The sequence below is a fragment of the Epinephelus fuscoguttatus genome, linkage group LG18 (assembly GCF_011397635.1).
Source record: "Epinephelus fuscoguttatus linkage group LG18, E.fuscoguttatus.final_Chr_v1".
Taxonomy (NCBI): Eukaryota; Metazoa; Chordata; class Actinopteri; order Perciformes; family Serranidae; genus Epinephelus; species Epinephelus fuscoguttatus.
Genome location: NC_064769.1, coordinates 6,852,160 through 6,870,141, shown reverse-complemented (window position 1 = coordinate 6,870,141; position 17,982 = coordinate 6,852,160). Strand labels below are relative to the sequence as shown.

The 17,982-nt window shown below is 40.0% G+C and overlaps 1 protein-coding gene across 1 annotated transcript in view; it reads right to left on the bottom strand.

Moving 5' to 3' along the window:
* dcc (DCC netrin 1 receptor) overlaps positions 1–17,982 on the bottom strand; it is a 397,984-nt gene that overhangs the window by 256,601 nt on the left and 123,401 nt on the right. Inside the window, exons 3-5 of the mRNA XM_049603936.1 lie at positions 13,301–13,588; positions 1,215–1,365; positions 381–517 (exon numbers count right to left, since the gene is read on the bottom strand). Of these exons, the coding sequence (XP_049459893.1) occupies positions 381–517; positions 1,215–1,365; positions 13,301–13,588 (576 nt within the window). The remainder of the gene's footprint in view (positions 1–380; positions 518–1,214; positions 1,366–13,300; positions 13,589–17,982) is intronic.

Below are 17,982 nucleotides of genomic sequence, written 5' to 3'. Positions count from 1 at the left end.
TCCTCCCTCGGGAGCTTCGAGAAATGACACAGCTTCATTCTTTTATTTTCCGCACAATACCGAGTACAGAAGATGTGTGTGCGCTGTTATACTTCCATCCATGTGAGGACCTGTGTGAGTGTGGAGAGCAAGGACATTTATTCCTTTTTGAGGGTTAAGATGATTTTAGGATTCATGTTAGAATTAGGTTTGGGTGGGGGTGTCCCAGCTCCCTCGGGTTTTATGAATCAACCATGTAACTGCAACATTCCCAATTTGAGTCTAGCTGGGGGCTTCTGTTGCATGACGTCTCCTTTCTCTTCTCATTTCCTGCCACCTCTCTACTGTCGCTATCAAAATAAAGGCAAAAAAAGACCAAGAAAATACATGTGTCGGCTCACCCAGTACACTCAGCTCTGTGTGTGCAGTGATGTTATGGTTCTTGTTGGTGGCTGTACAGCTGTAACTGCCAGAGTCGTCGTCAGTGACACTCCTGATGATCAGATTACTGCCCACCAGCAGAGAGTACTTCTTATTCCTGCAGAGGAAGAAGGAGTGATGTTTCTTTTATTAGTTAATAACCTCGATAAAAATAAAAATACATGTTTTCTCAAAAACAGCTTTCATGCTTAAAGGATAAGTTGTACTACATTTTCCTCATTGTCAACAAATCCAGTGAAAAGACCAAAACCAACAATGTGTTAGTAAGTCTCTCAGTACTTTTATGCTCCCCTACCCTATCTAAGCCCATTGCTTTCTACTGAAGAATTAAATCTTAAAACGGTTCACACATACTGTAGTTTCATGTTTGAAAAGGCTCAGTAATCTCTCAGAACAGTTGGTCCCTGTAGTTTTAGCAATGTTTACTCAAACAAGAAGAAATAGTACATTTGTTGGGGACTATTTTCAGCGGTGGATTAATCCACATTTGGTGCTCTAGTGAGTATTCGTGGCAGCAGGATGGTGTATGTGGGAATGAGTCAAAATAAACTACAGCATGTGTGTTCATGGAAAATGTCAGCCAGTGCAACAGTGTGGCTCACTGATGGCGCTTGACGCCCAACACTTGATAGATTCATTCACTGTTTTTTTTAATGGTATTTATTGACAATAAGATAAATGGGCTGCAATGGTCAAAAGTATACACTGGGTAGATATTCATCATGGGGGTTATCATGTGGGTTAAGCATCTTCGGCTAATATGTGACATGAACAGACAGATAGGTAGGACAGACCAGCTCTGGATAAGTTCCTCTCCTCTTCTCCACTGGATGCTCGGTGTTGGGTATCCCGAAGCAGCACATTCCAGCACGGCGTCAGTTCCCAGCAGGACCGATGCTCTGGATGGACGCTGGAGGAACTGCAGGTTCCTGCTCACCCCAGGCTCTGAGGGAGACAGAGAGAAAGAGAGAAGGAAGTGAGATACTAAAACATGGTCCATATTTAGAGACACACTACATGGCCAAATGTATGTGGACACCAAAACATTGGAGTGGGTATGTCATAGTTGATCAGGTGATTATAAAACAAAATATAAAACTGTATTAAGTTTAAGACACAGTTTTAGTGTATTTTTGATGCGAGTCAACCTGGTGTGGACAGTTAATGTGGTCGCTCTCCATGGTACTGAAAGGAGAGCTGATTCTGAAGACAGAGATGGACAGCTAATCAATATGCTTAAATGCACATCAGAATACAAGTTACTGGCACCCTTTTCTACCGACATGGAACCGGTTAAGTTCCAGTCCCTGCACCTAAGTTTTGAACTGTCCACAGCATTCCAACCAAAAATAAACTGGTTCAAAAACCGACGCTGCTACTAGACAGTAAATACAAACATATTCTATTCATGAAAACCTCCTGAAGCACACAGACGGCTGTGATTTTATATTTCATGACTGCATTTGATTCTGGATGTGATTCTGGATGAGAGTGTCTTCAGACGGGGCAGCTTCTGTCAGTGGAGGGATACATACATTTTTTTTCCCCTCCTTTTATTATTTTTATTGTTTTGGGGATGTCAGGCTGTGCTGCTACTATCCCGGCACTACTGCAGCATAACAAAGTCTCACAAAGTCTCTCATTATTATTTATGTGAAAATGTTGTCAAGCACCATTCGGAGCAGCATCTCCAATTTCGTCGTATCTGGTATGCGATGACAATAAAGACTTCTATTCTTATTTTACAGTTCATATTACTAATTATTTGTTGTGCATATACTAATACCAGTACAGTTAACATTTTGAATTATGTAAGAATCCTGTTTTAATATGTTATGTATCAATATATACATTGACTGTTCTTCACAAAGGCTTCTTGTCCTTTTCCTTAAAAAGACAAATGTACAGCTTTAATTTGAAGGAGTACATTGGCTTTAAGGAACAAGGAACAAGCCTTCTCAAGTTTAGGGGTACCCACAGAATCCCAGCCCACCCTTCCCAACAAGCTATGCTGACACTGTTGATACCAATGGATGCCTAAGGAGCCATACACATGCCGCGCGTTTAACTGCCTGGAAGCAATTGTATCTGTGTGGCCATGGCCCCTCTGGCCCCCCCTTGACAGAACCACTGATGACTATGGCCGCTCGAGGGCATTGTAACTTCAACATCATCATTTATTCTTTTGGGTAATATGCTGAAACAAAATATTGCCATAATGTTTCTTGGGAGGACAGTCTCCTATAGAGCCACATAGCTAACACAGATGTCCTGAATCTCATGGAGAGAGGAAGCCATTTACACCACAATATGTCCAAGTTTGTGAAATGTAGTCAAAACAACAAGGAGGAACATAGTACCAAAACTTCCAAAGGTTCTTCTTAAAAGTACATGGTGAATGCATGGCCAAGACATGGCAGTACTCGTCTGATGGACAAACCAGTAGATGTTTGAATGCCAAAACTCAAATATCATAATTGACTTCTGAAAAAGTTGACACAGGTCGAGGCTTTCGTTTCTTTATTGAGCTCTATTTAACCAGGGCAGGTCCCACTGAGATTAAAATGATCATGTTTTATGTTTTCAGAGTCACATCTTATATCAACTCTCATGTAAGAAAAATTGAGGCCTGAAGACACACACACACCTGCACACACACTGTGGGTCAGGTTGTGTTTGCCCTCAGGTTGGCCTGAGGGCTGGTTGGTTCTCAAAGAAGGATGAGATGATTTCCTTCAGGAGACAGGGAGTTACATCAACACGCCCCACGGCACTTACACACACACACACACACACACACACACACACACACCTTCAACCTGAAATAATCCGTTAATCCTGTATTCAACCTCAACCATAAATGAGCGTTTATCATTTCACCTCATTTCCTCAGCCGGAAATGAATCTGATTGAGCCGAGAGTAATTTAAGAAAATAAAAGCATTAATGTATGACTTTCAAATAAAAGGACATTTCATTGAACTTGATAAATGTTTCATCATTTACAGGTCACACAGGGATCTTTTTATGTTATTCTACATTTCACTGCATATATAATATTTTTAATACAATAATTCATGAGTATTATATAACATTATGTAACATTTAGTACATTTATTACAATTTAATTGCTATATAAATACAAATAATTCTTTTTTTTTCTTTTGTTTATTTTAATTAATTTATTGATTATTTTCAAAGGAGTTATTTTATATTACTTAAATTTAATAATGTCTTTGTTGTATTCTATTTTGTTGTAGTTTTTGTATTCTACATAATTTCATTTAATAATCGGCATGATCTTGTAGTCCATTTTATATTTCATATTGTAGATCATTTGCATCATATATTAATTTTAAGGGTTTACATATCTCAGTTAGCGTTGTCTGCAAACTATGTTTTTTATAATTTATATGTTACACCAGATTCTAAATTCTACAACTACTAAATTCAAATAATCAATATTAAATGATTTTCATAACTATGATTTATTCAGTGAGTGTTTTCTGCAGCAGGGACAGATCTGTCTGATTCAAATTCAGCATCTTTCTCTCTCTCTCTCTCTCTCTCTCTCTCTCTCTCTCTCTCTCACACACACACACACAAACACACACATACACACATAATAAGATGTAAAGCTGTACGACCTCTGGATTTAGGAACAAAAAAGAAAACAAAAGAAACATAAAGTGAAAACAAGATAATCAGCAGAAATGCGAGCAGTGAACATGAGGAGACAAAAGAAGAAGAAACTGGAGAAGCGTCCACACAGCAGATTTTTTTTCAGTTGGTCAAAGGGAAGAGTAAAGAGCGAGGGATCACAGAGATAATCACTGAACGACAGCGTGACTCCTTTAATGTTTTCACAGACACGCTGCCAAAAGAGGCTGTCAGCAAATCAGATGTCACACAAGACGCCACATGCATCACAATGAGGAGGAGGAGCTGGGACACACTCTCTGATACCAACACACACACACACAACACCAATGCAGACAAAGACACACAACACTTAAATTGATTTGTGCCATATTTTTTCGCGATTCAAACATTGTGCACAAAAGGTGAAATAAAGGTGAACTGTACCTCATCCTTATCTGTCCTCACAGTCTTTTCCCATTTCAGTGTATTTTTCAGGTGCAACTCAATGCTCCTAAAGATAGCTATAACTACCTGCAACTTTAGTTACAGTTTGTTACAGTCAGTAGTCTATGTTATGGCCATCAGTGTTAAGTATTTCACTTATTCTTGAGAAATCATGTTTTTTCTGTCGGTTTGTCTGATGGATGGCTCTAAATACTACAACACCCATGAGCCTCAGCTGCTGTAGGTACAGCAACTGACATGGAATGCATAAGGCCCGGGACAGAGGGCTCTGCAGCGGGTGATTAAACCAGCCCAGAACATCATTGGTACCCATCTACAGTACCAGGCATCGCTATGTCGGTGAGGTGAGGTGCCTGCACAGAGCCCAAACAATACTTAAAGACAATACCAACCCAGACACAGCCTGTTCACACTGCTGCCATCTGGCAAGTCATACAGAAGTACTCCCTGCCGTACCACCAGACTACAAAGCAGCTTCTCTCCTCAGGCAGTGAGACTCCTCAACTCATCCTCTTGTATTCCACCATAAACATTTTTTTTTTTCTTGTGGAGCATAAGGGGACTACAACTTGCAATTTGCGCACAACCCAGTGTTGTAGAATGACAGTAAATGAACCTTGAAAATGAAGCCAATCAGATGATGATGAATTGATATAAACTGCTAATGTTTTCCACAGACAGTGTTTCCTTACTGAGCTGAAGTGGAGGGACAGTAACACAGTTTCAAAAAAATCTACTGACTTATTTTCTTAACTCTTACATTGGAATCATGTTTGAAAGGCATTCCTTAACAGCCACTATTGATAGCACAAACCATTGCAGAACCGAAAACTGTGTCAGCGTACATACAAGTGATGTGCGGTTCGGGTCGGGCAGTTCAGGTGAGCTTGTTGGAAAACACTGCAGGTTTCAGGCAGGTGGGTCATAAAGTGAAAAAACAGTGCCCTGAGTAACTTATTATAACGTACAGAAACATATGCAATAATCCAACTTTCACCTTCTTTTTACCTCTCACTGTACAACAAGCACTTTCATCATCAAAGCTGCTGTGCTCAGGCTTTCCGTTCTTTGGATTTTAACCAGGAAAATCTGTTGTAGTCTGACATATTTTAAATCTCTCCTGTCATAATGTCAAATAAAATTATTTCCCTTTGCAAGTATGTAGGTCTTACATTGTGTCCTAACAGCAGAAAGCATCTCTGTCCACACTGAATCCATTAAATATGCACTTCTGCAACATCATGTAAACAAATCAAGTGGGATATCAGCTGTGCACTTGAGATAAAACTGGGGTGGGTACTTTCTGTCTTTCTGTGGTCTGTACTTTTTAAAAGAGAAAACACACATTTTGTATTGTGATTTTTACTGGAAATGACATAAAATATAGTCAACAGTAAGTAGGTTGTTATCAGAAGTGGTCAGTACTAGAAACTTTCAGCTCTGGTTTGTACATTCACAGTTTGGGTTTGAGTCAACAATTAATGCATATGGTTACGGGTCAGGCTGGGCAGGTTGGGCACGTGCATCACTACAGTGTACATATGGGCATTCAAAGTTTGTTTTAAGCCAGATGTTAAAGATGGTGAAGTCTGTAGCATCCCAACTTGTTTTAACACTTTATACTGATTAAAGAAAAAATATAACATGTTAATCAGTGACCTCTGGAGGTGCTGGTAGGAGGATTTTGTTACTTTGGACACAGCCAGGCTCACTGCTTGCCCTGATTCAGTCTTTATGCTAAGCTAAGCTAATTAGCTGCTAGCTCCAGCTTCATATTTAAGTTCAGGTACAAGTACAGGCAGACACAAGAGTGGTTAAAGGAGTTCTATGTGAAGTTCAGAGCATATGAGTTGTCTGCATATGGTTCTAAACATGGAATTGGCTGAGCGGTAGCTAGCAGCTATTGGTGCTAACCTAACACACAGTGCTAAACGACAGCAGCAGCAAAGCGGTGGTGACAAGCAAACATTAGCTTATCACAACAAACCAAAGAGTAACTCGAATTACAACACACAAAAGGAGCTTGATTTTATTCTCCGCTCAGGACGTCATTACTCCTCTATATTTTATGGCAAACAGTGAATGCTGCAATATTAATGCAGACTCTAGAGTAGTGGTGGACTACTGAGCAGTGACACCTGTAAAAATATGACCTTCATGGATGAGTCTCCTGTGTCCTCACCACAATATTCAGCATCAGAAGTTTGCAAATGAACATCTAAACAAGCTTGATGCTTTTTGGAAACAAGTTCTGCGGACTGATTAAGTTAAAACAGAACTTTTTGGATGCACAAGCTGCCATGGCCCTCACAGTCCCCCAACCTAAACATCAAAAAAAAAATCTAGAAGCCTTCTGCAGGAAGAATGCGCAGATGTCCCTCAAATAAGAAATGAAAGACTCTTAGCTGGCATCAAAAAGTGTTCAGAAGCTGTAATACTTGTCAAACAGGGTGCTACTAAGTATTGACCAGGCAGGGTGCCCAAACTTTTGCTTAAGGCCTTTTTCCTGTTTTTATTTTTAAACTGGAAAAGATTTACATTTAAAAAATTAATCTTGCTTAAAATGTTGAAGAAACGTGTCATGTGTAACTTACTGTCTTTTGGATATCAGGTCATCTTTTACTTGCTTAGCTATTCACAGTAAACAAAATTTTGACAAGGCATGCCAAAACTGTATTTGGCTTTCAAAGAAACTGACATTTTCTGCACAGTTGCTCATCTTTTGTTCTGATGATTCACCAATAAAGAGTTCCATGTCCATCTAAACCTTGAAGAGCTCCAAAAGGCAGAAATGAACCAATCCCAACTCTTCAGTTACCCCTGTGTGGAACTGGCCCACATGTTCTCTGAACACTGCAAGTGGTTATATTTCTCCCACCTGTCAGCTGATGGTTACACCTGCTGTTACTACACGAGTACACCGGGGTTTTATGTCTCATCTCTTTACACACTAATCTGATTGGTTTATCCAGCCTGACTCCCAGCTACTGCAAGAGAGCAGAAAGTAGGACAATGATGCATTATCTGAAGATGGCACATGGGAATCAGATGGTTCCATCTGATAATCTCTGAACTTTGACCTCTCAGTCCCTCTGATGGTTCCATCTGATAAAAACTTTAGAAAGTCACAGTTAATAAAATCTTCATGGAGTCAGAATCATTAAAAGTTAATCCCTCTGATCCATTAAAACTTCATACAGATCAAAGTGAATGAACTAAAGCTGGAAACACAGGAAACTCTGTGGCTTAGACATTTGAGAAATGTTTGAAGGATCCTCTGAAGCCTGAGAAAGAAGCAAAACTACAGTGTTTAGAGAAATCCCCCTGTTCTTTGTTCTTCTCTTGTTCTTCCCCAGAGTCAGACAGACACTAGTTTTAGAGACAGGTCCAGGAAATATTGAGCCTAAACTAGAGGCAGGTGGACACTGCTGTTAATATTACCTTCTGTGGTTGTTTATTATGTTTTATATATAATAAATACTTAATTTAATCTAAATCTAAAATTCTAGATTTAAATGTACAGTTTCATTGATTTGTACAGTACAGGCCAAAAGTTTGGACACACCCTCTCATTCAATGCGTTTTCTTTATTTTCATGACTATTTATATTGTAGATTCTCACTGAAGGCATCAAAACTATGAATGAACACATGTGGAGTTATGTACTTAACAAAAAAAGGTGAAATAACTGAAAACATGTTTTATATTCTAGTTTCTTCAAAATAGCCACCCTTTGCTCTGATTACTGCTTTGCACACTCTTGGCATTCTCTCCATGAGCTTCAAGAGGTAGTCACCTGAAATGGTTTCCACTTCACAGGTGTGCCTTATCAGGGTTAATTAGTGGAATTTCTTGCTTTATCAATGGGGTTGGGACCATCAGTTGTGTTGTGCAGAAGTCAGGTTAATACACAGCCGACAGCCCTATTGGACAACTGTTAAAATTCATATTATGGCAAGAACCAATCAGCTAACTAAAGAAAAACCAGTGGCCATCATTACTTTAAGAAATGAAGGTCAGTCAGTCCGGAAAATTGCAAAAACTTTAAATGTGTCCCCAAGTGGAGTCGCAAAAACCATCAAGCGCTACAACGAAACTGGCACACATGAGGACCGACCCAGGAAAGGAAGACCAAGAGTCACCTCTGCTTCTGAGGATAAGTTCATCCGAGTCACCAGCCTCAGAAATCGCAAGTTAACAGCAGCTCAGATCAGAGACCAGATGAATGCCACACAGAGTTCTAGCAGCAGACCCATCTCTAGAACAACTGTTAAGAGGAGACTGCGCGAATCAGGCCTTCATGGTCAAATAGCTGCTAGGAAACCACTGCTAAGGAGAGGCAACAAGCAGAAGAGATTTGTTTGGGCCAAGAAACACAAGGAATGGACATTAGACCAGTGGAAATCTGTGCTTTGGTCTGATGAGTCCAAATTTGAGATCTTTGGTTCCAACCGCCGTGTCTTTGTGAGACGCAGAAAAGGTGACGGATGGATTCCACATGCCTGGTTCCCACTGTGAAGCATGGAGGAGGAGGTGTGATGGTGTGGGGGTGTTTTGCTGGTGACACTGTTGGGGATTTATTCAAAATTGAAGGCACACTGAACCAGCATGGCTACCACAGCATCCTGCAGCGACATGCCATCCCATCCGGTTTGCCTTTAGTTGGACGACCATTTATTTTTCAACAGGACAATGACCCCAAACACACCTCCAGGCTGTGTAAGGGCTATTTGACCAAGAAGGAGAGTGATGGAGTGCTGCGGCAGATGACCTGGCCTCCACAGTCACCGGACCTGAACCCAATGGAGATGGTTTGGGGTGAGCTGGACCGCAGAGTGAAGGCAAAGGGGCTAACAAGTGCTAAACACCTCTGGGAACTCCTTCAAGACTGTTGGAAAACCATTTCAGGTGACTACCTCTTGAAGCTCATGGAGAGAATGCCAAGAGTGTGCAAAGCAGTAATCAGAGCAAAGGGTGGCTATTTTGAAGAAACTAGAATATAAAACATGTTTTCAGTTATTTCACCTTTTTTTGTTAAGTACATAACTCCACATGTGTTCATTCATAGTTTTGATGCCTTCAGTAAGAATCTACAATGTAAATAGTCATGAAAATAAAGAAAACGCATTGAATGAGAAGGTGTGTCCAAACTTTTGGCCTGTACTGTATATTGTCTTTGATTAGTCGCTGGTGGGTAGAGTACTGAAAATCTATACTATAAAGTATATAAAGTATAATCACTTAGATTAAAAAAACCTCAAGTAAAAGTATAAATTACCTTTTGAGAAACCTACTCAAGTTAAAGTAAAAACAAAAGTACCTGGTTATTTAATCATTTAAAGTACACATTACTTTCCAACATTTTCTATTTTTAGATTTTGGTATAAAAATTGCAGCTAGATGTTGCCAGGAATGGCAGGGTTTCCCCCGGAAAAGCTACTGATCCAGGTAGCGAATATCTTTTTGAGGGGGTCTGCAACCCAGTGCGGCTTGGCACAGCCCGGCGGACAAGTGTCTTTTTTGTCAGGGGCAAGAGACAGACTTTGTTTTGTTTTGATTTTGATGTTAACAATGCATTTAAGTCATATCAAAATATGTTTTTATTTGTAGTAAGTAGCATTTGGCCCTTTTTACATATTCTTTGCATAGGATCCCCAAAAAGCTGGAAAAATCCCCTGCTTGCTGGTGGGTCTACTGGACAAGATGCAGCTGTCACAGGGATAGGAGCAGCATGTTGCTACGGACAAAATGCAATGGATAGTTGTAATTTTCAAGTCGTTGCTTTTTAATGTAGCGAGTTACATTTTCGTATCTGTTCATTGTAACGTCAAGAGGTTGTTTTTCTTAACTCTCGACGCTAGTGTAGACAAAAAAAAGTACAAAAACAAAACAAACAAAAAAACCTGAAAATACACTTTTTGGGGGGCTTTTCTGTCATCAGAATCTGCAGCACAGGTGCTCCTCGCATGCCCTTACCCCTTAATACATTTGTATAAATGGCAAATGTAGTGAAGTAAAAAGTAGATTACTAGCTCAAAAATCTACTAAATTAAAAAGTAGAAGTCCTTACAAAAAAAATCATTTTTACTCATGTGTTACGGCCTTCCCCATGATCAGTTATTGTTCTGATCATTTTTCTTAAAACATTCAATTTAATCCATTTTTTTTTTCAGTGTGTTTATCTGTTGTATGTGTAATGTACCTATTGTTTTATTTGGATATTCTTCATTACTAAATCTTTTTTTAATAATCCATTTTAATTATAACTTTTTCATTTTCTTAATCTCATTTATTTACTCAGTTATACATTTCCCTTTATTTGCTATTCTGTTTTGTTATTTATCATTTTATTTACATTATAGTTTCATTTTTTTGTATTTATGTATTTTTTTATGTTTTATGTTTTTACTGATATGTATTACTGATATATTTTTTATACTGCAGTATGTAATAGCCAGGTGTGTTTTAAGGTAATCAGTTACTTTTGTCCCCTCTGAGCTTTCCTCCTACACTTTGTCTTCTAATTGTCCCTGGCCTTAAATTATTATCAGCTGTGTGTGAGGGCAGATGGGTTGGTGGGGGGCAGCTATGTGTGAGTGGAGTTTGTAATGCAAAGCACATGTGATTATCCTTCTGAAGGTCGGCGTTTCAGCTCCACAGAGGCCCTGCTGGGATGGAGCGCAGGAACACTTCATGAGCTCAAGTCAAAGTGGTGTTTAACCAGAGAGAGAGAGCTAACCTGAGCTGCTATCTGAATGATGAAGTGGACAGCGTATGGACTTGTATAATTGGACGGCGTGGAGTGTATGAAGCATCGGCGCGGCTGACAGACTCCCTGCAGACTGATGAGAAGCCGCTTCCTCTCAGACACATTATTAAAATCACATCTTACACTCAGTTTATTCATTACATCACATTTCATTTTAAAATGAGACATCTAGCACTGGGTGGAAATGAACAAAAATTACTACCTGACAAAATGATGACTGCAGGAAAAGTAGAAGTCACCATTAAGTAAAACTGCTGCTGCAGTACTTCACCATAACAAGAGTGGAAATCTAAATCAGCTTGATAACATACATAATATGAAATTCCAAGAAAGGGCTCTAAAACTGGGAGGCCACAACTCTCCACTGAATCCAAATAAATGAATCTATTTTAGGCTCAGTTGCTCCTTAAGGCAGCCAGACTCTAATAAATTGACTGGACATGTGTGGTACCCAGTGGCAGGGGGTGAGGAAGTATTCAGATCTAAGATAACTAAGATAAGGTAAGATATGCCTTACACTACTAATACCACACTTAAAAAACACTTTGTTACAATCGTAAGTCCTGCACTGAAAATGTTACAAAAGAGACCCATCATAGACCATTTTTTGTCTTTTTGTGGGGGACGGGGATCTTTATGGGGTGACAGTAGTTCAACAGTATATGCCACATGGAGTAGTATACATTATCTGAAAGCTAGAAACCTGAAGATTAATTTGGGTTGCCGCTCAGCACTGTGTGTTAAATTTGTCAGTCAGAAATCTGTAATTTACACTGTGTTTTGTTCAGGCGCCGATTCAAACTCTGAAACTTTGATATTGTTTGTTACACAGATTTGCGAGTTAAATTTAAGCATGTTTTACCACTTGAGAATTGATAAAAATGGTGAAAAATGCCTACAAAATACCTCATTAAGAAACAGAGACCTTGAGGAACACCATAAAAACTATGCTGTAATTTGGTGTCAAAACATTTTTAACATCTGGAGATTTCTGTAGGAACTGTGTTTTTTTCAGCGATTGGATGGTGAGCACTTCTGTTCTAGAAACTACCCAGGGTGCTTTGACACCTGCCTTCTGGTGCAGTTTGTTTGTGTTGATAACATGTTCCGACATCAATCCAAATCAATTGCAGTCGCATTAAGCATTGTTTGGGTTAAACAGGAATGAGTATGTTACAGTCATGGAGGATTATTAATGTGCGCCACCTCCTGTACTGCCTCTTTGAGGCATTGGATGTGCCATTCTGTGCATTGAAAATGGCAATGTCAGTTTTTGCCTTGCCAAAATTTAGCCTTACCTTGGACCCCTTTCCAACAAGCTAGCATTACATAGATTCATTAGGGCTTCTAGTTTTATATGATACCAGTGCCTTCACTCTAGCTTCAAAACTCAGCCCGCAACAGCCACTGAGAGACACTAATGTCAGCCAAGATCACTGGCAGTTGCATGGCTCTCTTCGGGTTATATATAAGTACATATGTATCACAGGGAAAAATATTTACAGAATTAAACGTAAAAGCACTTACTTCAGAAAAATGTCCCCAGTAACTGTTTACTATTACATATGATATCTTCGGATTATCATTATTCATGCATTAATATTAAAGCAGGATTTTACAGTTGTAGTTGGTTGAGATGGAGCTAATTTTTTTATCTATTAATAATGATTATTTTAATTATTATTAATCAGCTGATTATTTCCTTCATTAATCAACTTATTGCTTGGTAATAAGTTTCATTAATAATTAATTTAATTAATTTGTAAAGAAACTAACAACTAAAACTGTTATATATGTAGTAAAATAAGAGGAATAACATTTCTCTTACAGATGTACTGTAAAAGAAGTAGAAAGCGGCATGACAAGACTCAAGTAAAATACAAGTGCCTCAAATTTGTATTCATGTATACTAGCTGAGTTATTGTGCTTACAGTCCACCACTGCCTAACTGATCAGTAAACCAAGCAGCCATGTGTTTTCAGTGTATCACTCTTCGTTCAGTTACCTGGGAGCACTCGGAGCTCGGCATCCGTTCCCGTCCTGGTGCTGCCGGGGTTGTCAGCCAGACAGCGGTACGTGGCTGAGTCTGGCGGCTGGACGCGACTGACCTGCAGCGAGCCGGATGGCAGTACCGCTAGGCGTGAATCGGGGTCAAACATCAGCGGCAGGTCCTCCCGGTTCTTCTGCCAGCGGATGACAGGCGTCGGGTCACCCGATACCTCACAGCGCAACAGGGCGGTATCGCCGAGGTATGAGGAGACGGACTCGGTGGGGACGACCACCTTCAGTGGACCTGGAGGGAATCGAGAGAGGAAGGGGTTATTAACAGAACTAGAATTATTGTTGTAGGTTGTATGCCTTTGCCAAGTAGCCAGGTTGCAGTTTAAATCCACATCTGTCTAAACTCATATGTAGCAATGACAGCTGACAACGCCTTAAATATGGGTAATGCTGCAAAGACGTTACAAATTCTAAAACACGGATGCTTCACACACATCTTCAACCCGGAAGCACGGAGAATCTATAAAAGCACAGTTTCAAGGTGGACACAAAAAACTAAAGTCAACAATTCAGTATCGGAGCAAATGTCTCCCCATGTGCTCCTGAGATATGACATTGAGTAATGGCCAGAAAAGTGTTTTTGCAGAACATTATGATGTCACAGTGAAGTTGGCCTTTGATCTTTTTTCATTTTATTCTATCAGACATGTGTATGAAATTTTGTCGTAATTAGCGTATGAATTCTTGAGTACTGGCCAAAAACACATTTTGTGAGGTCACAATGACCTTTGATCACCAAATGCTAATCAGTTAATTCTTGAATCAAGTGGACTTTTGTGCCAAAAATGTGGAAACTCTTTCAAGGCCTTCTTGTGATACTGTATTCACAACATGAGAAAGGCGCAAGGTCACAGTGACCTTGACCTTAGACCACCAATATCTAATTAGTTCATCCTTGAGTTCAAGTGAATGTTTGTGCCAAATTTGAGGAAATTCCCTCATGGATATCTTGAGATATTGACTTCACAAGAATAAGATGGGCAGACAACATGAAAACATAATGCCTCAGGTGATGGCTGTTGCCGGTAAGAGGCTCAAACATGGAGTGGATAGAATTCACTCCACCTAAATATACTTTTTATTGATATTCTCTATACAGAGGCATTTTTCATTTTCATTGTTTTGGTTGTAACAGGGGAAAACAAAGGGAACACTGTACACCCCAAACAGGAAACAGCAACAATATGAAGTTCAATTCAACCCAACACAACTAAACTAAACTCTGTCCAGATCAGATCAGAACAGAACTGTCTTGGCCTGTGACAGTGTCACTACCACTACTTCTATGATTACTACAATACTGCTGCTGCCACAACAATCACTGCTTAATGAGCTACTTGTGCACCTACATCTATTAAGACTACTACTGATATTGCTGGCATTAGTACTAAAAGTACTTCAGAGTCAGAAACAAAAGACAGCAGCAGCGGGGGTGAAGAAGAAGAGGTGAGCTGACAGTAAAGTTTTTTTAGGTCGACAAGAGGAAAAGAATTATATAGACAAAAATGGAACAGGAGTGAAGTGAGTCACAGCAGGTGAAGATGTGAGAGAGAAAGACAGAGTTAGACTCTGAACAGCAGGAGGACCGATGAAAGTCAGAAAGAAAGACAGTGAGAGAGAGAGACAGGGACAGTGTGGAGAGGCAGTGTCCAGCCCGCTGTGTTTAGGACACATGCCGTTTCCTGCCAGGCCAAATTCACTTCAACAACAAGCAGCCTGTAGCCACATAAACACAAGACCCTGCTGATGCCAGCCTCACTCTGCTCTCACACTGAAAGGCCTGTTTATTCTATCATCTGAGGCTCATGCCTGGTTGTATTTTAATTTTAACATGGCTGCCGGGCCTCTGGGCAGATTAAACAGACTCTGCAGGAATGTCAGGAATTCATAAAGAGAAGCTTATTTTCTTCTCTGTGTTGATGTTGTCTTGAGATTTTACAGTTAAATTTAAACTGGCTTTAAGGCATTTAGGCATTTATAGGGTCATATAAAATCTATCTAAAATCTATTGTAATTTTGTCCAGATTCCATGTTTTCTGTTTTAATTTTTCTGAAGTATGTGTTTTACAATTTAAGCACATTTTGTCATCAGAAAGTTACGTAGTTAACATATTCTGCACTTCTTGTGAATAAATCCAATGTTATCATACTTCCATATATGTATTTATGTACTGTATTAACATCTTATTTTGAAAAGCAGACATAGTCATATGCATATCCTGGGCCGTTTCAATGAATATAGGCTTGGCATGGTGCACTCCAACTAGGTCCTCAGGACCTGCTCAGCCTTGCAGCCAATTTTTCTCTGTGGCCACTCGCAGCAATGCAGGAAAAAAATCTCTTTCAGCCCAAAAAGCATTTTTTCCATAGGCCACCATTACAAAAGAGATGTAAGTAAAACTGTTGACAGGACACCTCGAACTGCAAACAGGTCAATTATAATTCTCTCTATTATGAATTTTTGATCCATGGAGGTTTTATATTTGTACAACCTTCCTCAAGCTGAGGAATTTGAAGTCTATAAACTGAGCAGAAACTTGCGGGTGGAGCCAGCGGGAGAGACACTACTGCGAGTTGCATACGCCTATCAGTCCTTGTCTAAGGGGTCACTGCTCCTTCAAAGGAGACAAAATCAATACTGTGAAAACTGTACTTCTGTACAGCTAAGACAACAAGACCTCAGGAAGTTACTCCTCCTGGCAGGTGGAAAGAAGTATTTTCAGCATGTAGATTATGATTACATCATTTTACTGATCCCTAGAGGGTAAACTATTTTGGTCATCCACATACAGTCACAAAATAAGAAAAGAGGAACAAGGCAGACAGGTCGCATACAGCATGAGAGATATACTGTAACAGTAGTAACAGTAACACCTAATTTATGGTTGGGCACTTGACACTTTTGAAGAGTGTTGCTCAACAGAAAAGACATTCATTCATCTTCTAACCGCTTCATCCTCTTGAGGGTCGCGGGGGGGCTGGAGCCTATCCCAGCTGACATCAGGCGAGAGGCAGGGTACACCCTGGACAGGTCGCCAGACTATCGCAGGGCTGACACATAGAGACAAACAACCATTCACGCTCACATTCACACCTACGGACAATTTAGAGTTATCAATTAACCTAGTCCCCAATCTGCATGTCTTTGGACTGTGGGAGGAAGCCGGAGTGCCCGGAGAGAACCCACGCTGACACGGGGAGAACATGCAAACTCCGCACAGAAGGGCTCCCACGCCCGGGATCGAACCGGCAACCCTCTTGCTGTGAGGCGAGAGTGCACCACACCACCGTGCCGCCCACAGAAAAGACATTTTTGACAAAAAGGTGTTGTGCTTACATTTTGCATGCCTGGAGAATTTTGTTATGTTGCAGACATTGTCATAAAAAATGTTTCAGAAAACATACTTAAGCTTGCTGTTTAAGCGTAATACAAGGTTGTTTCTCGCCAGCCAGCCACCATATTTGTTTCCTGTGTCAAAATGGACGAGCTTGCATTACATCACCCACTAGTGGAGGCATTTATTGGTCCTGTGTGGCACAGTACATTCTGGTAATTGTAGGTTTTCTACCTCTTGGGCAAAAGCGAATGCCACAGTCCTCTTCCTCTCTTTTCTCTTGTCATGTGGCACCAAAAGTGTTTGTGTCTTACTACTGCATGGACAGCCTAGTTTAATGAGAAGACTATCTTTCCCACAGTGAAATAATGTGCTTCTGTAACTGAAGTTAGACTGATGTTGATTTTTTCACATTACTCTCAGAAAGACAGAGAATGAGACAACTTTTCCCCCCTAAACTAAATAGATTTCTTTTAAATGATCCTGAGAACTCACCTAATGCTTAATGGATTATGAATAGACATGTCACTGCAGGTCCTTTTGTTGAAAAGCAAGAAGATGCAATCTACTTGCTATCTTTGTAAATATCAAAATGAAACAAAGTGGTATTTCACTCCCCAACAAACCATTTTGGCCAGCTGTACAGACACTGGCTTGTAATGCACATTGCTTGCAATTTAATGTGGATATAGCAGCTTAAGTCTTGCCAACAGCATTGATTCTACTCTTGATTTAATGAGAGACAACTGGGCATAGTGTCTGGCCATTACCTCTTTGTTCTGGACATGTCATGCTCTTATTAAACAGCACCAGTAGAGAGATGACAGGAAACCAGGGCAAGAGAGATGCTATAAATGTGCTCAGCCAGAGTCAGTTCGTAGACGTTGTGGTTCATGGTTGTCATCTCATCACCTATAAGCCACTGCATGCTCTGGATCAAACCCTGGATGTGTAAGACTGTAATTCACTTTCTCAAATGCACACATTTTGTTTCTTTAATTTCTAGAAAAGGGTTTCATAAGACATTTCTGTGTCTTTTAACATCTTTAAAATGATATTTTGGAGAAACTACACTGCGGTTTGCTGTGTTAAAAAGTTTTGAGTAAGTTTCCAAATCCCAAGAGTCCTAAATTTCTGCCAGTATGTGTCTTCATGAGGACTTTTCATCCAAGGTTGAGACAGAAAAGGAAATGCAGTCTGGTGTCTGACTTTCCTTGCAGTTTATGCTTTTGTTATTTTGTTTTCCTGCTGGTTTAAATCAGTTCCTGTTTCCTCCATTTCACCTCGACAC